A 22,752-nucleotide genomic window follows, 5' to 3' on the forward strand; every position below is an offset into this window, starting at 1 on the left:
TAAGAAGTTTTCTACTAAAGTTCTACACTGACATGGCAGTCTGTACCCTCCCTCTGGGTTTGTAAGATCAGCATCATAAAACTGTGCTCAAGGATTTCTAAGGAATTTTTACCTGTGTGGAGAAACTAGTTGGAGAATACGGGTTGTCTCCCACTACCTATCCGCTATTTCAATTGCACACAATGCACAGCAAAGGAATGTTTTTTCCTTCCTAAACACAGGCCTAACAGACTATTTTTTTTGTGTCTCTGATATTTCTGTAACCTCTGCTGAGAATGTCTGTGTTCTGTGAGGCGGGAAGATCACGTCCCACACCCTGACTGCTGGTCAGCACCAACTACTGCTCATGGGTCGGGAAGAAAGCTTCTGCTGTCTGCATGGAATGTGGGGATGTTCCCAGTTCCTGCCCAGCACATGGGAAGGGGACCCAGATGGACTGAGATGAGCTTCTCAAGGCTACTGTGAAGCTGGAAGTGGGAGGAGAAAGATCAGGATGTGAACCAGTCATGAACCAGTCAATGAATTGTCTTGAAAAAGGAATTCCCTCTGAGATGCTGTTACACTGTTGACCGTGACAACAACACAAAGCGTGTAAGGAAAGGGGACCTCACCCTGTTACAGTCCTCCAGGAAGCTGGGGATATCACTGTCTGTTGGCTGGAAGCTGATGAGATCTGAGTGCCCTTCCTCTTCCATCAGCAGGAGCCCCTCCACATCATCTCGAGAAACTGGAGCACAGAGAAACATCATAAACAACAAGCACAAACTGGCCTCTGCCACTCTTGTGCCACCCACATGGTATATTCACGTGGCACTGCAGAAGCCAGGAAGCATGAAGCCTGATTTTTCTAGGTTAGCAAAGCTTAGATCCCCCTCAGTCATCTAAAATGCAATATTTTTAGATGACTAATCTGCTCAGAGGTAGATATGTGAGCATAGTCTCTGCTTTGAGACACAATGGTGTATCTGTTCTTTCTTTCCTAGGGGAAGAAGAGAGAGATGAAATCCCACTTAAAGAGAAGAGCAATGCACAGGTAAGAGACTGACCCTCAGTGGCTTGACCAGGGCCTCAGCAAGAACCAAAAGTGATAATGAGCAGTTGTAAAATCATGGCAGCTGGTGCACAGAAGGATGTTTGTTTCCAATAACTGCGGTACTGACTGGGTAGGGATGCTATAAATGTAAGGCGCTCTCACTCACACATACACACACCTCAGGCCCATCCAGCTTTGTGCTCAAAGCTCTGAAGGATCAGGTATCTGGTGAGGACACAGGACCCTATGAACGGGTTTAAAAGAACCATCCGGGAAACACGTGGCATTCAAAGTGGTTTAGGCGCAGTTCTCTCACCCTGATGTAGGTCATCGTGCAGAGAGCCAGCATGGCTGGGGCTAGAGGGAGGGATCTCTGAGCCAGGCACATCACCATTGGGTGTTAAGGATATGTGACAATTCCAGCCAGTCTCAAGACCCATCTTCTCAGCAAACACCTATAGGAGAGCAGGCAAAAGAGTTCAGTGTAGCTATCCAGGCCAGAGTATTGCAGACAATGTCGTATCAGAGTGTAGGTACCTACTGGACCCACTAGGCAAGCTGAATCAGATTAACCTTAGATGGCACTGGAGCTAAACTCTCCAGACAGACAAGGCAGGGGCATGCGAGTTCAGCAAAGACAGCTTACCTTGCTTTTGAGCTCATCTTCCAGGGAGAAGTAGACAAAACGAATGCAGGCATTGACCAATCCATCAATGAGGCGGACAATGTCAAGACGGGCCTGATACTGAGATGAGACCATTCCCATGAAGATCTGTCCGCTCAGAGCCTGGATACAGTCCTCCTTCTCCATCACTTCCCCAATCCCTTCTTCAGGCATGCAAACAACACGCAATCACAGAGACAAGTGGCCACATGTGCATCAGACAACAGTACCCACGGTGGGAGAGTCCACCATGGTAATACCCCGGGACACAGTGCCCAGACACAGAAACATGCAGATAGACACATACAGAAGGAAATTTGAAGACATCCATTTGTCCCAGCATACCAAGTCACAGAGGTAGTTTCAGAACATCCCCGCACATGTGACCAAGAGTACAAGTACGAAATAGACAGCATGGAAAGGAAAAAGACAAAACAGAAGACAGGGATCAGTCACAAAGAACTGGGGCAGAAAGGTAAAGGATGTGTGCAGCATTATGTTCACATATGCTTTTTAAACACCTCATACTGTGCTTAAACATGATGAGTCTGGCTGAGGCAGAGAGGCATCAGAGTATGAGGGGCTGATGCAGGGAACTTTCCCTCCAGAGCCATTGCAGACACTCCCAAAGAGCCTGCGAACGCTCTTTGTCAGATTTCCTTCACCATTGCCACATCAGCCTGTGGTGAATGGGAGCTTAATACAACGTGAGGAACAAAATAATGAAATACTTCCCACAGTTGCAAAGTTTGCCACAGGTGAGACTGAAAAGGGTTTTGAAAACAAGTCACCACTGCCTCAAAGCTGTTGGAAACCCTATTACTTACATTTTACAGTATGGGAGACCAAGGCAGAAAGAGATTAACGCTGGTCTTACAAGAGTCTCCTGAAGTTATGCAATGGTATGTGCTTATTTCTCAGTTTCCATTGCTGTTCTGCAGATGTACAATTTACATCTACTGGGAATCATATCCTTCAGCACAGCAACCAAATCTATCAAGGGAGAGTAGTCACATACCATCATGCATCTAGTTCCTTTGAAGAAAACACAGCATATGTGATTTCCATAAAATTAGTCAATTAGCAAACTAAGTGTCGAAATACTCAGAAGTCTTGACTCTCAGTTGTCTACTTTAAGAAACAGACTTCCCACAAGTAGAAGAACTCTGCAAGCTTCAATAGCTAAGCTAGAAATATACTTACCAGCTGCTACATCATTACTTCCTCGGGAAAGGCATCTACTTTAGAAACCCTGAGTTCTCCATTTCCATCTGCTGCTCCGAATGAGAGTGTTCTTATAGTTCTAGACTGATCAGAAAGAAAGCACCTGGCCTAGCAGCAGACAGCGCAGAACAGAACATACATACCATCTGAGCTCCAACTATTCCTCCGACTGCTCTGTTTGATGGGGGTTGTCCCAGGGAGATCACAGCATGTGAAGATGGCACTCTGCCCAGGGACCTGCACCAGCTCTATGCACTTGCCATTGAGCTGGGAGGACAAGGCACAATGCATTGGCTTGTATGCAAAGGCAGAACAGTATCCTGAGAGGCAGGCCCGCTGGTAGAAATCTAACACCTTCTTCCTATGTGGAAGGGACAAAGACCAAAGTTAGCAGAAATGTGCCGTGTTTCTGATTGTACCAGCTATAGTTCGGTGCAGAAGTCACTGACTGGGTAGGTGGAAAAATGTATTCTGTGAGGAGCAGGGCAGTGGTGAACATTGCTGGTTGTTCATCAGACAGATGAGTGTGAACACAGTACTCTGAATGCTCTTATTGATGTACTCGATGATTGCCAGATGAGTCTAAGGTAGTTCACTGCATGGCAGCAGAAATTGAATTAATGAGTGAGGTTATCTGTAGTGCGATAAACACCAAGGAAGGAAATGACAAATTGACGATAGTAACTATGGCAGAGATGGTTACAGTAACAGACTGTTCTCCTGTCCCCTTTCATAGTTTGGGTCCCAGGAGCTGTATTTCAAGTCCACACTTAGTCAACATTCAGTCACTAGAACAGTGTGAAGTTCCTTCTCTATGTTGAGCTCACAAAAGTAACAAATTAGACTATACATGGGATTTTTCATTAGGTTCTAAGATAATAAATACTCCAAAAAGTTCTAGTGGGAGTTTTCTTACACCTGAGGATTAGCAGACTTAGAAGAACAACTTGCTGACATTCAGTGAAACTAAATATTATTGGTTTGTCTGCTCTGCTAGAAAGAACAGAAATTTAGCCTATAGATAAATATGCAACAGATGCTGGACAGCTACAACAGGACTAAAAGGGTGTGATGCACTGTGGAGGACTGCTTTAAAGGTGTCAACAGTAGGCAGAATTGATCGCTTTGCATTTCATGTAAGATATAAGCCATTTCTTGAATAAGAAGAACAATTCCCTGCCAGCATCAAATGATCTGATTATAATTCATTGTCCTGCTACATGGTACAGTCAGGGTCCACTTATAAGAGGCTAATATTAACAGATACAGTAGTAAATGGTTTAGTCTTACAGTCTGACAGATTACTTCTTGACATCTAATCTCTTGCACTGCTATGATTATAATAATTATAAGCAGAGACAGCTTATGCTCATAACCTACTTCAAGCTTCTATTAAATACCATAAGCATCAGTAAAGGGAATTTTAATAGAGTGCCCACGTTCCCTCTGCAATTTTGCAGCAGTTCCTGAACGCACCAAATGACAAAGCTGCCCACCTGTCAGAACCAGAGAGGGGGTAGATATCGGTACCATCCCAAAAATCTGTGCAGGCCTCAAGGATGATGTCAGCTGTCCCATGAGAAAACATCTGTTCAGTGCCTGAAATATGGAAGAACAATGAGTCAGCATCACCCATACAGGATCCCAGGCAAGAGTTCTCATAACAACTGCTCCTTTATTTGTCAAAACAGCGCTCCTACAAACTGCCTTGATCCACTCCAGGTACACAGATTCCTCTGTTGAAAGTCTTCAGTCCCCGTCAAGAAATTATTCAAGACTGGATGATATGTATGTGTTCAGCTGCTATTTGTGTCCAACTGGGAATTCAAACACGGCTGTGATAAAATGTGACCCGAGTAGTCAGCTCCTATTCTTCCCTTATGTTGTGTTAATCCCAGTCCTACAGAAGGTGGGGAAAAGTCTTGCTTCTGCATCCAATGGAAGAAGAAAATATATTCTTGTGTGCTTGTTCTCATGAGAGTATAAGCACCAGTGATGAGACTATGGGGATCAAAGTCTGCCTGCACTGGAAAGTGCTAGGCCAGAAGTGAATCTAAAGGGTAACAGCCATTCTTGAATAGCTTCTTTTCAAGTAGCAGAAGATAATTTAACAGCGTGACCAGCAGCATTAGGTAGCAGCCTGTTCCACAAAGGGTCCTGAAAGTGAGTTAAATCAGGATGGGTCAAAAGTTCAGCAAAACTTACTAAAAAAAAACCAAACAACTCATGTTGTGATCAGGGAAGAACTGAAAATCAACAGATCCCACAGCTTGCCCTATTTTTTTCTTACACTACTTTTTAATACAGTCTTAAAATCGTTCATTCCCTCTTGCAGGTTGAGGTGTTAAGTGTTTCCTGAAGGTGTGTGATGCCACTTGTCTGATGCAGGTCCCAGGCATAGGACACAAGTTCAGGTGTGTCCGGCTGTCTCCCCTCTACCCTTCCTGTTCCCTTTCATTTGCACTGATACATTAACATTGCACTCACGTAGACTTCACTGTCTAGGTTCCCTCCTCCAGCTGCTCTGTGACTTTGCCCCCAACAGCTTCAAAGCTGATCTAATGAAAAAAACATCACTGCCAAGAAAAATGAGCCCCAAGGCCTCTTGGAGGTATTGTTGCTGACTGCAAATGCCCACACGAGCTGGTGAAATCAAGAGCCAAGAATATCCACTCACACAAATCAGGCAGGGACCTTCAGGAACACCAGAGGATTTTCCAAAACACAGCAGCTCTCTGCTTTCTGCTATAAATAGTCATCGCACGCCAAGTTTATCAGCATAACAAACCTCCAAGACAAATAGGAGCTGTGTGTGAAAGACTGAGCCTGTTTCAGGGACACAAAGGAGTACTTGTGTGGGGCTCTGGTTAATTTTATTGTATAAACACCTAATCCTTCCCACCTTGGTCCTACAGTCAGATAGTCCTTGTTGGGAAAGAGAAAACAAAACATGTTCATTGATTCATGCAATATTTATGCCCTGGACACGGAGCAAGAACTTGCAGATGACCACACGTGCACATACCTACATTTCTGCCTGACAGCAACTGCAATCCATTTCCCATAGGATTCCCATTGAGCATCAACAGTGTCCCACAAAACAGTCCCTCTAAGGGGTAAATGACAGTGACAGCATGCTCCATAAAATGGAGGGAGCTCGTTCAGCTGTCATTGCCAGCAAAGTGAGCTCAGCCTCTTCCCTCCCTAAATCATGAACTTAAAGGCTAGGATTTCTTCTCAAGGGAGGGAACTAATGAACGGACAGGGAGGACAAGTATCCATTTATGACTGCTGGAACTCGTTAGGAAGAACCAAGCCTCTAGAGATGAGCCAATGAGACAGAGCAAAAAAAAAAAATCTAAGAATGAAGCTACAGCAAGGGAAGACAGAGACAGTACCAAGCCATTTTACTCCACCGAGGATGCTGGTGAGCCCCTCATTTCCATGTGGTTACTATGGTTTTGGGATGAATGCTGCCAGATGGTGAGGCACGTACTTCAATGGAATAGTAAGGAAACATACAGATAAGCTACCTCCTATTTCTGCTACAGCTGTAGAATTTATCTCCCTTTGACTTCAGCGTGTCATGGGAGTGGGTGGATTCAAAGATTTATTCACAAATACTGAATCAGGAGAGGTTAGTTAGGATCATCTGTTCTGACTCTGTGCAAATACAGCCATTTGATTTCACATAATAGCTGCATAATCCATTATTTCTGGTTGCACACATTTTAGAAAGTTTCAAGGGCCAAAACTATCATGTGAGAGGTGTTCCGATGGTTAAATAACCTCACTGGCAAAATTCCTCTTAGAATTTACTCTAGACAGCATAATCCAGGTCACACACATATTCGTCTGAGCTCCAGCCTCTGAACTAAACCGTTTAAAAATGAGGATAAGGAGTTGAAATGAGGCAACATTAAAGGTTTTTCAGCTACACTACGAAAGAACTAGCATCAGAAAAATTCTTGCTCACAAAGGTAAGATAGCAAATGGGGCAAATGAAAAAAGCTCCGCCTAAATTAAGACTCCTAAATTAAGATACAAATTTAAGAAGAAATAGGCAAGAGAAGCCAGTTTAATTGGTAAATTTGGGGCCAACATAGTAACCGTATTTCAGATTCAATATTGAACATATGCCAACTGCAGAGAGTCAGGTTCAGTCGATTTAAGATATTAACAAGAGACTAAGAGCTCTGACAGACAAGCTTTTAAATCTTGCTGAGGTGCTTTAAAATCTCACCATGTCCATCTGCACATCTCCCAACCCCTCTTTGGATGCCCAAAGAAAGAGGCAGCCTTACTGGTAGTGGTGTCCTTCACGAACAGGTTAATCATGTGGCTCAGCGGTGGTCTCCTCTTGGTAATTGATGAAAGCTTCCCCAGCATCGTCTCCTTAACCATCTCATCACTTGGCAAGCGGTACAAGGCCAAATAGTTCTCCTGCTTGAAAAGATCTTTAGCACCTGGTGTGAAACCTGAAACATGAATGCAAGGAGGAGAAAAGTGAGACTAACCAAATCAAAAGAAAGGTCCTCTCCTCTTCTTTGCCATCCATCTTGCGTGCTCTCATTCTGACATTACCCCAGCAACAGATAGTTAAGTTGTGCTCTCTGTGCATCTGCACCAAGATGGTTCAAGATCTGTGTTGAAAACTATTCAAAAGGACTAGGTATTACTAGTAATTAGAGCTTTCGTGCTTCTAGTTCTTTGAAGAAAGAACTGTGGCACTGAAGAACAAGCACAGAAGTGAATTCAAGAGCTTTCACATTTTAATTCTAGGTGCTGCCTCTAACCTTTTACCTCTTCTATTCCTCGGTTTTCCCATCTATAAAACAAGCTGAGGTACCACACATCATTTACACCCAATCTCCTGGTAAAGCATCCTGGTAAAGACAGGGCAGCCATCCATCCTTTAGTAGCTGTTCTTGTCTCCAGATAAGATTGTCAGACTTGAGCCAGAAGAATACCAAGTCTAGCCAGGGCTGGCTGGAAATATCTTTGATGACAATTTTTTCCTCTGATAGAATCTACGTCTGAACTTGCCAAAAGCAGCCTCTTTAATAGACTTCTGGCAACCCAACAAGGACAGAATCAGCTCTGTAATTCCACATTCTCAGCAACAAGAAATTGGAAAATATTTCTCTTGTGCTTTCTAAGGATTAAGTGTCTATTGGCAGCTCTGATTTCTTTGCGTCCGTTCATCCAATTTCTCCTTACCTATTAGCCTGGCAAGCTCACAGAGGCCCCAGGGCACATGGACAGGCAGCACGGCGTTGTGAGTTTCCTGGAGGGCAATGTTGCAGAGGTGGTCAGAGAAGCGGCACAGACGCTCTGTCACGCTGGCATTGCAGAGATTGAGCAGCACATTCAGGCCCAGAGGCTTGAGGGAATTCAAGTGCATCTGCCAGTTGGAGTCATCAAACTGGATGCAGGAGGGGTTCTGCTGGTCCTGGGACAGGCTAAGCATCTCAAGGTGGTAGTCACACACAAAATCTTCAGCCTCGCAGGCCAACACCTCAGTGTCACCGGCAACCTGGTCCAGTGGACAGGAAAATTGTGGTTGTTACAATGAATACAGCTTGAGCACAGAATCTTACAGGGAATTTCCAATTTAAATTCCCAAAAGAGGAGACTCTACAGGCTTGTCTGTCTTTTAGCTCCACAAAAGACTAATTGTGTGCCCCTTCTATATGTCTTACCTGAGTATGTTCCTCCTCTCCACCCTCTGTGTCCTTACTAAAACTCACATTGGACCCAGAGGGATGCTTGCTTCTGCTGTTTGGCTTTCGGTGGGCATGGTCAGGAGCCTTTGGAGGGTCACTAGCCCAGTTGTTCCTCTCTTGCTCATTGGTCACATGAACTGCGTCTGCCAGGGAGCCAGAGAGCAAAGCGTCTCTTTCATGGGGCTGCAAGAAACCAGCAAAATGAACGGTGTTGATTCAGTGGCTGAACGTGAACCACTGTCAATTCATAAGCAAAATGTACTGAACTGGGAAGAGAGAGGAAAGAAGAGTCACTGCTTTACAACTCCTGTAGAAGAGGATCTCATCCTTGCTGCTTCTTAATCTTTTAAGCAAAGAATTACAGCCACAGGAGTTCTCTACTGGCAAAGAGCTCCCTCTGCAATACTACACTGTGCAGGTCAGTCGTACTATGCTTAGAGCCAACATACTGCATTACGGGTTCCATGTCCCTCACCTCCTCTTCCATCTCAGGGTGGCAGAAGGACCGTGTAGACAGCTCATCAGTCAGGTCTTCATGGCTATCATGAGGTGGTTCCACCTTTCCACTGAAGAACAGAACAGTCTCTGGGCTGGGATTTGGCCAGGAAAGAATCCCCTGCTTGTCTACACAGCAGAGCACCTAGAATACCCCACAATACCCCCAAGAAGGCAAAATCTCAGTGAAAACACGTCTTGGTGGTCACGCGCAGTTGCAAATACCGTGAAGTTGAATAAACACATGGGATGACAGATAAGTCATCCTTATTATCCTTCTGTCTTAAACTGCAGAATCTGAGATTTCCCTTCTCTAATAGGATCAATAGGTTGTTTAATACCAAATTTATCTAAGGGTATTGCAAAACTAGGCATGAAAACCATGGGAAGGGAACTGCTGAACCTGTTTAAGCAGTTACATGTTTCAGCAGTTACCTTATCAGGACCAGAAGAGGGTTGTGGAACATACAGGCATCCTTTTAGACGCCACAGAGCAGAATCATAGAATATCCTGAGTTGGAAGGGACCCATAAGGATCATCAAGTCCAGCTCCTGGTATCTCTAGCTATTGTTTTAGCCTGTAAATGTGCTTCTTGGAGAAGACAGTTATAAGCTCTTCTACAAAGACAGGTGCCTGAGGGGTCTCTACTACTACCATTACGGTGAACGGATTACTAATAGTCTATGCTCAGGGAAGGACTGCATGAACAATGCAAATGGAGCATCCACGTAGGGTTTCTCCTTCTGACAACCCAGCAATACTCACAGTGACAGATCCCAGGCTATGGAGCAAGCTGGAAGTGAAGCTCAGAGTTGGGGATTTGCCTTTTAAAACACAGAGGAAATGGCTCCAGATGCAGCGTATCATTTCCTGCCAAGGGAAACAGAGGACATCAGCCAGTTAAAGGCTCATTCAGAGAAGACAAGGGGAGAGAAGGAAGAAAAGGAGTAAGACATAACCTGCTTTCAGGTTCAGCAGAGTGATACACTGTAAGATAAACATTGGTCTCTGTGGGAACCAGTTAACTGATATGGTGCCGATGTTCTCAAGGGAAAGGCATTTCTTCCCCGTTCCAAAGGATTCTAAGAAATATTCTGATTGTTAAATTGAGAATTCACTGAAACTACTTTTGTCTATCCAAAAACACAGGAAGGAATTTGGAAGGGATTTCATTTGTAGTGAATCAGCTGCTACCTCTAGGTATTTTTCCCTGAATTAACCCTCATCTCCTTGGATCGAAGAATTGGAGGCCCTGCCCTAAGCTCAAGGTCATCACACTGCAAATTGAGTAAGTGGAGTCACTGTGGTAAAGTGACTTTCCCAAGGTTACTTACTGAGGAAGTGATGTTGGAAATGAAGCCAAGGTGGCCTGACTACTGCATCATTACAAATTAATTGTAATCAACGAGGTAATAAACTGAAGGAAGGAGATATTTTGCAAAATTAAAATGTCACAGTGGCACCCTACATCTTCCACATGAAAACATCTCAGAGCAAGCCTCTCAGTTCAAACACCAGAGCTACATGTTTTTCTCTGGGCACTCCTAAAGCCAGCAAAACCAGGTTTGCATTACAATGTTATTTTTCTGCTTTTTAGCTGTTGCTCTGGAATGCTGTCACTGAAGAGCACTTCCCCCCAAAGCTCCTTAGATCTAGTTCCTTAGATCCTTAGGGTTAGTACAGTCATAAGGTCAAATGCAAACAATCATGAGCTATCACAAAGAAAAAAAAAACCTCTTGTTTAAACCAGTTTCTTGCAAGAAAAATTGTTACATAGAAACAAAAACGAAAGAAGCAGATCTTTTAAACCAGGAAGGTCTGCTCAAATCAATCCCATTTTTAATACCTGAAAAACAGCTTGGCTAAACGGACTGGCACAGAAAGACAACAAAATATTCAGGAAAGAAAGCATGTGTATCCACGTGCACTCCTCTATGTGGCTGGGAGCAACAGGACATAAATTGATTCTTATAATATCCAGGGATTTTTAATCACTCCTGGAGTCCATCTGCCTCCTTATGGAAATGGGAATCTTAATGCCAGATTAGACAGCAAAGTGTCTTTCCTCTACCTACCTGCTTAATCTGGGTGATGCAATTTATAGAGTGGCCAGCTGCAGTTCCTCCCCCTGAAAACAGGTCTTTTCAATGTTTATTTGTTCCAGATTTGGAAGTATTAGTAATGTTCTTAAGCTCATTAAGAAGCCTCTGAAACAGGATCAGACTTTTAGCGTGAACATCCTATGCTCCCCTTTTCACATTCGGTCTTGGTGCTGACCCCCATCCTTACTGTTCTTTGTTTTTGGCTTGAAGAAGTAGGTGTTTCTGATACAAGCAAAATAGGTCCCTTCTTTCTGACACACACCATAAAAAGTTTATTTTACTCCTGGAACAGGAGAACTTGAAAGAGGCACTTTCTTCAGGACAGAAAAAAAGTTTATTTCAAACCATCTGCAATATTCAGAAAAGCAAAGCTGGACTCAGGATCAAAGTCACCTCAATTTATGGTCACTAGAGCAGCATTTACATGGGAAGATGTAGGGGGAAGACATGCAACCTGCATGCACAGCAAATTAAAGCAGCAAGTGAGTGACAATGGACAACTCGCACAAGCAAAAAAAAGGTCTAGGAACAAGCAGGAGATCAGACAGGAAGGGGAAGGATATCATGAAGTTCTGCAGTGAAGCTGGAAGAAAACAATTCATAATAATAGTACCTGAGAAGATACCATCTCTGTGTAGCTGCTGAGAGTGTCCTCTGAAAACTTAGCAAGCTGCAGCAAGAGAAGAGACCAGTTACTACAATCGTGCTCAGAAATGTGTCATGAGGAACGTCCTTCCCTAAGTACTACACCTTCAGAGAGAAGAAAGCAGGAGTCCTGCTCTGTCAGAACTGCTATGCCAAGACAGATCAATAATTCCTCAAAGCAATTAAGTCTTCAATGGACTATGTCATTATCTACTTGTGAAGCACAGTCAAAGTGCTTGGTGCTGTACATCACAAAAGACACAGTCGTTATCTAAATGTCTACAGAGAAAGTAATAGCAATCAGATCCAGAGGAAGCTCTTTCTGGATGGTTATTTTAAGATAGAAAGAGCCAGTATTGACTGAACTGTTTTTAAGCTATACAAGTCAGTTTAAAAAAAAAAGGAGCTCGATGAGTGGTTGTAAAAGCAGGTACCTGGAACACAATAGGCACAGAGGAATGAGGTGATGTGAAAGGGATGTGGACAGGAAATGAAAAGAAATGAGTTAGAGCAGAGCACTATCATGGGGCTCTTGGAATTACACTGCAAAATTTACTAACTGAAAAACTGTGCATCCAGCATAAAAGAATTCCAAAGTAGATGTAATTTTGAAAACCAGTTTAAATTTAAGTAGATTCATAGGCATAAGTGAACATAGCAATTCCATTTGTATATAAAGAAAACAATGCTCCAAATAATAATGCATATATCCGGCACTTTAGAAGGGATCATTTTAACATAGCTTTAAAAAAAAAAAAAGACAAATCTATCAGAAATTATTTAAACTGAAAAGTATGAAGAATATCTAGGAACTGTTTAACAATATTTTATTAAAATTTAAAAAGCAACAATCCCATAATTAAAATAAATAATTTTTTTTAAAGTCTGGTCTTGAGAAGGAGTGAAAACAGAAATAAAGGTTAATATAAAAATAAGAACAAGTACACCAGTCCACTGCTTGATAGTGAATTGTATCGCAAATTGTATCGCAGGCAACCAGATGCGTTGAACAGTGCTATTCCTCATTCAGTGATATAATCATACCATATAATAACCATGAAATGTTTTCCATTTTAACACTAGCTACTGAAACTAAATTTGTTTTAAACTAGCACGCTTGGACAACTTTCTGACTGTTACTGTTGATTTTGAATAAGTCTTGAAGCATGGATTAAGACCCAGTGCAATGGAAGAAAGCTAATGTGGTGCCAATACCTAATCAGGGCAAGTAGACAAACCAAGTTACCACAGGACCCCAGACAGACTGATTTCAGACAGAATAACAGAGCAGCTGATATGAGACTCAAATTAAAAGAACAGAAGTGGAATAATACAATCAGCGCCAAACACCACAAGCATATGGGTAATAAATCTCATTATGTTATTGTGATTTTTTTTGATAGAATTACAAATTTAACTGATAAAAGTAATGTTGTTGATGTAGTACGTTTGGTACTTTGACTTGATAAAAAAGATTTTATTGGATTTCTAGCAAAACCAGAGTGATACCAGAGTAACAGGACCCATATTCTGTATATTAGAAATCAGCTTTCTGCTATATCTCCACACGGAACAGAAACTGAGGAATAATTTGCAATTGGATGTGTTACTGACTCAAGCAGGGACAAATGCTAGTTATTTTGTTAATAGCCTGAAATAAAACACAAAAACATTACTGATAGAGACTCTAAACTATACAAAGATTGAGGAAGAGTCTAATATCAAAGAGAACAGATCGTTGTTACAGAACAATACGGACTGCTTAGTAAACAAGCAAAAAAATGCATACCAACAGTTAAAAATAAGTCTGCATACCTAGCAGCAAAGATGAAAGTTGGGCATAAAGGATGAGACTCTATCTCAGAACGCAGTAACTCTGTAGATTATTGGCTAAACAAAACCTGGCCATTTAAAGCAGTGGCTAAAAGATCTAACATGATCCTTTGTTCCACTAACAAGAGAACATAAAGTCCAAATTATTCCAAAGTTTAGCACAAGCACATCTGATACTGGAATATTTTGTGGTTTTTGGAGATTCATAATTCTACAGCGATCCTGAAACACTGGAGAAAGCTAAGAGGAAAGACAAAAGATTATAGAGTTGGAAAATATGCTTATAGTGACTCAAGGTGCTAAAACTGTTTCGTTAATTAAATAGATGGTAAAAGGGAATGTGAGCAGCTACCACGGAATAGAAATTTTATTGACTTGGCAAAGGATGTTAAAAGTTTTAAGGGCTGGAAATCAGATACTACAAAAACTCTGACATGGAACATCCATTTTTAGCAGTGAAGGTAAATAATTACTGAAAAAAGAATATCAAAGACAGTATGAATATTTTCAAACCAATACCAAATCCCTTTCTAAAAGCAATGCTGCTGTAGTCCAACTATAGTAATGAAACCTGAGGTAGAGGCTCCTCTGGGGAGGCCTCTGGTTTGTGCCATGCAGGATGTCTGACTACCCGGTCACAGAGGTTGCCTATGGCCTTAAAAAATGGAAATCAAACAGCCTGAAGGTGGTGGGAGGGGGCAGAAAGTGGAGAAGAGTGTCATACAAGCTAAGTGATTGGAGAGGAAAAGGGTCTTACCTGCTACATTTTGAAAAAAGTAGAGAGAAGGAAGAAGTGAAATAGAGAGGCCAAAAGAAGACTGCCCTAGCCAAGAGTGAGAATGACCAAGACACACCACAACGGTTGTTCTGCAGCAACAAGGATAGAGGATCGTGTTTGAGATGTCACAGAAAGCTGGTTGGACAGAGTGGGTTGCCTAGACAAGAAAAAGAAGACAGGAAAGATCTCGAGGAAGGTGCAAATGTGAGTGACAAGGCAAATGGGTATGTTGAGAATGACGAAGTAGAGAAGCTGAGAATTTCTGGCTTTTCCCAGCTAAAAAGCAAGGTGTGTAGAGAAAGAGGAGGCTCCAAGGAAGGAAAAAAGGTGATGCAGAGAGTGGGTGGAAAATGTAAAGAAGAGAAAACACTGAAAAGAGATGGTAAAGGGCTAAATATTTCACTGGAGGAAGTAGCATGTGTCCTCCCTCCCAGAACACAGGAGTCTAGTCATGTAAAACCCATAGGGAAAAGAACAGAAAACAGACCCAGGGCCACAGAGGCCAAGGAAGGACATGAAGGAGAGAGAAAATCTGCCCCAGCACAGGCATAACAGAAGCCAGCAGAGAAGACAAACAGCACAGTGCATCTCACCAACACTGCCACTGGGAGAGAACAAGAGACACCCATCAACACATCCAGTTCAGGATCACGCATCCATCAGGCTACCAATTTCCAGTCCCCAAACCAGCACAATCACCAGAAATTCCTTTTACTCCCTGACCACTGGCAAGGCCAGGCCTGCAAACCAAGCCCCAGAGCTTCAAGAGAAGGCTGCTCAGCCCACAGGTTGTAACAGTGGATTGCAAAGGATCTTGTGTATCCCATTCCTTCTCTGTAGCTAAATGTTCCCTAGTTGTGGCCACCACGTGGCATTTATCTCCATGTTGACTCTTCTGGCAGATTATATTTAGCTGATAGAAACCATATGTCTTGATGAGATTGACGGATTCTCTGGAGCTTTCTATCACCTTTGGCGGATCTGTAGACAGGCTGAAAAACTGAAATCTGGTCATGAAGCCACGCTGTGCTGCAGGAAGAGGACATAGCTGGGATACCCAAAGATCCGACAACCTTTCATGATTACATGAATACGTCTGCCGAATTCACTGTGTTTGCCTCACAGAGCCCTTCTCATCTCCTGCCCTTTTCTCTGCTGTAGTTTGATGTGGAGAGATACCTACCAGTGAGGTGGATGAGGCCTTGCTCATCTGGGCCAAGACTCTGGCTTCTCCAAAGGCTGTAGCAAGAATCCACAGGACAGGAAAGAGCATTGGAAGGATGGGTAGGACACCGTTCACCTGAAGAAAAACAAACATCCCCAAACATAATTAAGCACAGAGACAACAAGAAGTCAGATCTGTCACACAACCTCTTTTCCACCCCTGTGAGAGGATGGATAACAGGCAATAGCAGGAAGTATGAGGAGAGCTTGCGCTGGAAGCAGTGCAACACAGGGAGAAGCACAGAGGGGGAGACACACACACACCCTTAGGGGTTTGTAATGAAGCAGGACATGAATAAATCATGCCAACTTGCAGCTGGTTTTCCTGCTGAATTTGGCATAAGCTCTTAAAGTTTAAAAGCAAAATATATCATAGACATATACGTATATGGCTAGAGAGAGAGCAAACAAATTAAAGAGCAGTCTAGGAGGAATGGCCAGGGTAGAGTTGTTGTCTTGCTCCACTGAGAGCTTTTGGATCCAGTGTGCACAGGATGGTGTGCACAGGATGCTGTCATGGGATGAAGCAGGTTGCTGATGAATTAGTCACAGTGGTGCTCTGGGAGGAAAGGTGCAGTGGAGCTCAACACACTCCTTTACCTGTAGCTGAAGAAGAGTGTACTGCCAGGAAGCAATTCCAGGAGCTTTGAAAATGAAGCGCACAGCATTGGTAATCAGGAAGCCAGCCTGCAATTCAGAGATGACACTGTCAGCAAACTACCACTACTTGTAGGGAAGGAGTTTTCTATGCTTTGTAACGTTCCCAGCACTGGGAAACAGTATGAAAGATACACTTGGTCTGCCGCTGCAGTTCTTCCATCCACTCACTGCTAGACAGCATAGCATCTTTGCTCCTCTGAACTACCCAATGTACACACAGTCAGCTAGTCAGCTGCATGAGTTAGAGCCTGGACACAATTTCATGTTGATGGCTGCAAATTCTTTACCTTTATTGACAAAACACGGCTACTTTCAACACCAAAAGCTTGAAATGAGACCTACCAGTACAATCGGGACAGCATATTTCAACATTACTGACTGTACAGTGAACCTCTCATTATCCAGGGCTGTCACAGGACGTGACAACGCCATTTCCAGACACCACCTGAAAAATGGAAAAGAAAGCTTGAGATTTCAGCAGCCAAGGTCCTAACCCTGCACCTTTCTCAGATATAAAATTGTGTTCAACCTATGCTATGAAGAGGACCTTTAGAAGAGAAACCAAGATTCAGTAGCTTTAGGAAAGAGAACATCTTTTTCTTGTTTTCCAAAAATGTGGTTTGCTTTCAGGCTAAAATGGATACATTGATTTTATAATTGCCTCGGGGCCCTGGCCTTTGATTTACAGAAGATGCCACTGCCCAGAGAGTTATCAATTAATCTTTATCCTCAGTCTCAATCTCTGAGATTTAAAACAGTTTCATCCGGTGGCACGCACATTTCTAGCCAGCAAAAGCATGAAATCTATGACCTTCTTGCATTGTTCAAATTTAGTTGAAAAGTAATGAGCCGAACAGTAATACTTTGAATATATATGTTTTTAAGTATCAGCCTAAGGTATTAGCTAAGGAGGACAACTGAAGACAGACAGTAAGAGTCTTACAGTTCTAGAATTCCCAGGTGGTGTAGAAGAGACAGCACAACGTATTTGGAAATTCCCATACTGGACTGGCAAAATCTCTTACTTTCCTGACACAAGACAGCAGCACAGACCTAGACAAGCTGTGTAGACATTGCACAAAGTATTTAACCCACCTGACATTATCAATTATTGGGGTCTTCAAGACACGGAAGAGACGATACAGCTGAGGATTCTGAGGTCCCTTCTTCACTTCTCCCCGTGGGGAGGGTGGAGGTGAGAAAGGTGGAAACAGATCTCCTGGCTCCAGAACTATGTGTTCATCATCCTAGAAAAGAAGTCAGAGAGCCCAAAGGCTGCACGGCTGGGGCCTCAGTGGCGGCCTGCTTTCAGGCACTGGACTTTTAGTGAAGCAGGATCCTTCCCACTGCAAGTGACACAATGCGATTGTCACAGTCCTTTCAGCCCTCAAAAATTCATTAAACTTTTGCTTCAAACTTGAAGCAAAATTAAATGCTTGTGAGCCTTAAGCAGTGACAAGGCACACCTGGTTATTTCAGGGATATTAGCATTTGGAGTGAAAGGTACAATAAACAACAAAGGTAAATTTCAAGCTTTAAACTTTTCTGAGCTTCTTCAATCAGCAAAATCTTTGCATAGATCTTGTAATTGATTTCTTAATATACTTCTACTACAGATTTTTTATATTACCTTCTTTTATAATAAATCAGTAGTAAGGGAAAGGTTAAAGGAGACAAATTTTTATATCTCCACATAAAAACCAGGACAAAGTAGAGGTTTTGTATGTCATATCCTACTGGATAGATTTATTCCTCTTATTATCAGCAGCACATTACACTTTCCCTTGACCTGGAAGAGATGGAAATATGATACTTTGGTATCACATTAGCGTCTCCTGTCCATTGGGTTTGGGTGTTCCCAGGGAAGATGCAGTCTGTCTAACAAAGCACTTTCTTTGACTAAACTGGAGTTTCAAAGCATTTTCGAGGCCGGAAGAATCAATCACTAAGACTTAGAGTATTAGCAAGAAAATCCTGGGAAACATGTCACAGGCCAGGGAACCAAGACGAGCAAGTTACCTTAATTCCTCTCAGAGAAGCAAATGACTCCTGGCCTGGCCTCAAAGCGATGACGTCTCCTTCTACCAACAGGCTTACAGGCAGGTTGACGAGGTGACCATCCCTGTAGGCCCAATGGAGGGACCAGGATGGGGCATAAGGCATGTGGAGGTCCGGGTACATGGAGTCTGGCCATTTCACCTCTTTGACAAGCGTATCTGAAAGCACAGTGTGAAGGAAGGACGTGGTAACAATTCTGGAGGGGCCAATCATACATTGATTTACATCCTCTAGTGCCTATAGACTCCATTCCCACAATCTTTTACCATTTCTGTTTCTCCTTGATGGTTTTCCCCACCACCACCACCCTGTATAAAGAACCAAACAGTCGTAACCTTGATACATACTTGCACAATGGAAAAGCTAAAGGCTGTCCTTAAAGCTGCCACACTGAAATGAACTGCCTCCTCAAGTTCAAAAGCCCCTGTTGAGAAGATGCTCATGCACAGCAATTTATTTCCTTCTGTTCTATGTTGTGGTACAACCCCACGTATTCTTCTCTCATCATCTGCTGCAAGGCATATATTTTTGTAAGATTTTCGGGATTTGAATTACTCCAAAGCACAGACATAACAGACGCCTACCTGGTAACACACAGATTGGAAGCACATGGCCACAACAGCTCAAAATAACTCTTCCACAGGACAGGCATGAGTAGGACAATTCTCACAGCCTGTGTCTGTGTAATGCAGGGCAAGGCTAGTAAGCTCAATTAATAACGTACGTGATCAGGTTTGGAGAAAAATCCTATGCATGGGGAACACAAATTCAAATGACAGATGAATAAGAACTCACCGTTTATCTTATCAATGATCGTCTGAAGTCTCCTCTCCACCTCTCTGCACTTCAGCCTCTCTTGACGCCCAATCATGAAGAGATCCAAGAGGAGAAGGAGGAAGAGTGCCAGTGCATTAACTATCTCAGCACCTTGGCTTTGCACAGCAAAACAGAAAGGAGAAAGCAGATGAGGTTTGAGTAAATGAATAGAACACGCTCCCAGCCACCCACAGAGATAAATGCACACTTGTTCAATTGTTTATTCCTATATCCCACAGACCTATGGCTTAAAAAGAAAAGCAGAGAAGCTATCATCACACTTCTTTAGGATAATGCCACTAGAAAAGTTTGAATAGGCCTGTCTCAATTCAAAAATACCTTTACAAATAGTCGAGCGTGCTATGGCTCATGTGACAGCACAGTAACTTCTCTTAGGAGCCACTGACTTCTCCGGTTTCAAAATCCTTCAGAACAATTGTAATGTCTTAGGATTTTTCAAGATCTAGGAACACTGTAGAATGAAAATCTCATTCTCTCCACAGAACAATCTCTGGGTCTATTAGAAGCAGAATTAACTCGGCTGAAGTTTTGTGAAAGAGACTGATAGGTACAGAATTACCAGTATGAGTATGCTAATGTTTAGACAGAACGAGGGACAAGGCTGCTATGGCAGCCATACGCAGTGCCGGGAGGGTATAAAACTACCCTTCGCTTCAGTCAACCAGCAAATGATGTTTCTGCTTACCTCCCTTGTGGCTGGCTCCCATAGCAGCACAGCAGCATCAGCACTGCCAGAAGCATCAGAGATGCACCAGGCCAGTGGAAACAGGAGCAACGGTTACCATGGTACAGAAAACTGCTCCTCCACACCTCCTACAAAAGGAGAGCAGCAGAACAGTCAGCATTCATGGAATACAGAGCCAGGCATTTCAAAAAGCAGAGTAAAAATAAAGGCAGCAGATAACAGACACTCCAGGGTGAACACAACTTTGTAAATCCCCTTAGAATGATACAGAGCACCCCAGAGCAGTTATGGGGATGCTACAGCACTAAACATTGCTCGATTGGGGAGTCTCGGTGAACGCTCTCATCTTTACTCTTGCTTGGAAGAATGAAAAGGCTTCTGTGCCAGGCCGCCCCATTGTCACTAACCCAGAGAGAAACACTTTTAACATTTAAGAAGTGTGAATAAACACCAGCACTTTGTATTCAGTGCACATGCCAGATAACATGGGGGACAAGGGGAGACTGCTGAGTTCCACAGCCCTTTCTCTCAACCTGGTAGGGCTCTCCTGTGCACACTGCCGCCAGTGGCTCTTGAAGCCCTTGGATCCTTCACAGCTGAAGCTGAGCTCCTGTAGAGCTCCAGCCATCAGGAGAAAAGCACTGAGAGAAATATACCCTTAGGTAATTCCTTGCTTTGGTCCCATGGACTTTAGCATTTCTACACCCGGAAACTCTGCAGCAGTAGACAGGGAGGGAATGCAGCCAACTTCCACTTAATCCTCAGCTTTGCTTTGAGAAGGGGAGACTGAGCACCCAGCCTTGTGCTGTTTGGTGCCTCACCTTCCATGAAGTTACTTTCTTCCGTTCCTTCTGATGCCCCTCCAGCAGTGCTGACAACTGGTCTCTCAGGATTGTGAGGGCTTTCTTTGTGCTAAGGCCCAAACTTGAGGTCATCTCATCCTGAAGAGACAGAAAAACAAACTGCTTAGTGCTTTCCTATTTTCTTTTCAGGCTTGTTCCAGGTGGCTGGCTGAGCACACTATTGTGAATGCCTCTTGCTGATCATCACCGGTCTGATTCTCCATTTCCCTGAAATCATCTTCCCTCCTGTGAACTTTAGACTGCTGGCTGGAATTGGAGCACCTAGATAGCATCAGGTAAACAAACCAGTCCTGACTGTGTCAGATAAATACTTTATCAAAGCACAATACAAAGTCATTTCTGCGAAACAAGATTCTAATCAGCAGAGGCTGGAAACGATACAAAGGGAGGCTGATCAGACAACACAACACAGATGGTTACGGTAGACTTGTAATGATAGAGGATGGACTTTGCTAACAGTAGTAACAACAAAGTAGTAGAATACCTGCAATTCTAAACAAGAGTGGTCTGATTTCCACAGCTGCTGATTACGATTTTTTGGTTATGAATCCTGCCTCTGTGGCTATTTTGACGCAGAATTCCCCAGATCGGTTGAAGAGGAGACAAGACGTCTCTTTTACAAGAGAAAGCACTGGAGTTTTTAGTGCTGAACTGTGAGAACATACAGGGGAGGCAATTGGGCTTGAAGGAAGCACACGCAGTCCAAACCACTGCTCCTGCATTGCTCAGCAAAGAGGCAGCAGCCTGAGGGGATACAACCCAAGGGAGTACTGTTTAGACAACACCGATTTAAGTTGCTGATTATCAAGAAAGCGGGGTACATGCTTCCTTTTCTGGGGCAAGAACTCAAGCGTTTACCTTCCTTTCAAATCACTGAGACTGCTGAGAGGTACTGGGGGCACCAGATCACTGAAAGTGAATCAAAAAGGAAACGCAGGCAGGTGGCTACAGCAGATACCATGGTTCTGGTCAGTAAAAGCTCTCATTTTCATTTTGTGCTCTAATACAAACACCCTGAAGCTGTACAGCACATAGGATATCCTGCACAATACAAGTGCTCAGGTGTATCACGCTGTTTACAGAGTGCAGACCTACTGAACACAAAGCAGGCAGGAAGCTTCCTCCTCCGGTCCCCGCCAGTGTGCCACACAGCCCAGCAAACACAGTTGAGGCAGGAGCTGCAGCCTTTCCTGCTGTCGCGGCCACAAGCTCTTACCAGCCCTGCAAAATCCACCTTGGTCTCACACTGCAGCAGCTCAGGAGCTGCACGCATACACACCCAGCTCTGCAAGCGCATCTCAGCTCTGATTCGCACTTTTCTTCCTGTTCCTTAACGGAGTGGTTTTGTGAGAAGCGTTCGCTGGAAACCAGCCTCAGACTTCAAACCCGTTTGCAGTGATGATCCAATCCAGAATTGTATTGGGGTGTCAAGGAATGTCAAGGAATGGCTCTCCAAACTATCATCTATCACACACAAGCCCCTACCTATCAAGGACAATTTGAACCAGCAAATTCTGGCCACGCAGAGTCTAGCGCTGCTGCTTTAGCTGCAGTTTTAGAGCACTAAAAATAATCCTGCTGCAGTTTTCATTCTTTGTGTCAGTTTTAGGACTAGAGGAAGCGGTTCCGTGTTGTTCTTGGAAGCAGCCCAGGTAACATCAGCACAGGACTAAACATCTCCCAGAGGCTCCCAGAGGAGAAGATGGCAGGCAGCGTAGCTGGCAACGGGTGTGCCACTGCACCGAGGGAGTGGCGCAGGCAGGAGTGCGACACGGGGCGAGCAAGTGACACTGAGGTTGCTGGCTGCTGGCTGTTTGTGGCATAGCAAAGCACCCACAAAAGCATTTACTCTTTCTCTTCAACACAAAGGAAGCAGTCAAACTGAAAACTAAAAGACAAGCTGAAACGCAGCAATAGTAAGGGG

At 43.5% G+C, this 22,752-nt stretch overlaps 1 protein-coding gene and 1 long non-coding RNA gene across 6 annotated transcripts in view; one reads left to right on the forward strand and one right to left on the reverse strand.

Moving 5' to 3' along the window:
- TMEM94 (transmembrane protein 94) overlaps window positions 1-22,752 on the reverse strand; it is a 50,479-nt gene that overhangs the window by 10,070 nt on the left and 17,657 nt on the right. For 2 of the 5 annotated variants that reach the window (XM_048064185.2, XM_013178989.3), the window contains 19 exons: window positions 20,787-20,906; window positions 19,966-20,093; window positions 19,239-19,375; window positions 18,405-18,601; window positions 17,481-17,632; window positions 16,728-16,830; window positions 16,326-16,412; window positions 15,685-15,801; window positions 11,859-11,915; window positions 9,909-10,013; window positions 9,123-9,287; window positions 8,624-8,830; window positions 8,142-8,457; window positions 7,226-7,399; window positions 4,418-4,520; window positions 3,065-3,282; window positions 1,680-1,861; window positions 1,350-1,488; window positions 612-727 (listed from right to left, as the gene is read on the reverse strand). In XM_048064185.2, the coding sequence (XP_047920142.1) occupies window positions 612-727; window positions 1,350-1,488; window positions 1,680-1,861; window positions 3,065-3,282; window positions 4,418-4,520; window positions 7,226-7,399; window positions 8,142-8,457; window positions 8,624-8,830; window positions 9,123-9,287; window positions 9,909-10,013; window positions 11,859-11,915; window positions 15,685-15,801; window positions 16,326-16,412; window positions 16,728-16,830; window positions 17,481-17,632; window positions 18,405-18,601; window positions 19,239-19,375; window positions 19,966-20,093; window positions 20,787-20,906 (2,823 nt within the window). Of the gene's footprint in view, window positions 1-611; window positions 728-1,349; window positions 1,489-1,679; window positions 1,862-3,064; window positions 3,283-4,417; window positions 4,521-7,225; window positions 7,400-8,141; window positions 8,458-8,623; window positions 8,831-9,122; window positions 9,288-9,908; window positions 10,014-11,858; window positions 11,916-15,684; window positions 15,802-16,325; window positions 16,413-16,727; window positions 16,831-17,480; window positions 17,633-18,404; window positions 18,602-18,790; window positions 18,933-19,238; window positions 19,376-19,965; window positions 20,094-20,786; window positions 20,907-22,752 lie in introns of those variants that run through there. The other 3 variants (XM_048064184.2, XM_048064187.2, XM_048064190.2) reach the window with 3 other exon arrangements.
- Window positions 724-22,013, forward strand: LOC125182819 (uncharacterized). The gene is made up of 3 exons (XR_007163432.2): window positions 724-851; window positions 984-1,033; window positions 20,958-22,013. It is a non-coding gene; the product is annotated as an uncharacterized lncRNA (long non-coding RNA).

Source organism: Anser cygnoides, chromosome 19 (genome assembly GCF_040182565.1).
Source record: "Anser cygnoides isolate HZ-2024a breed goose chromosome 19, Taihu_goose_T2T_genome, whole genome shotgun sequence".
In the NCBI taxonomy this organism is placed as follows: Eukaryota; Metazoa; Chordata; class Aves; order Anseriformes; family Anatidae; genus Anser; species Anser cygnoides.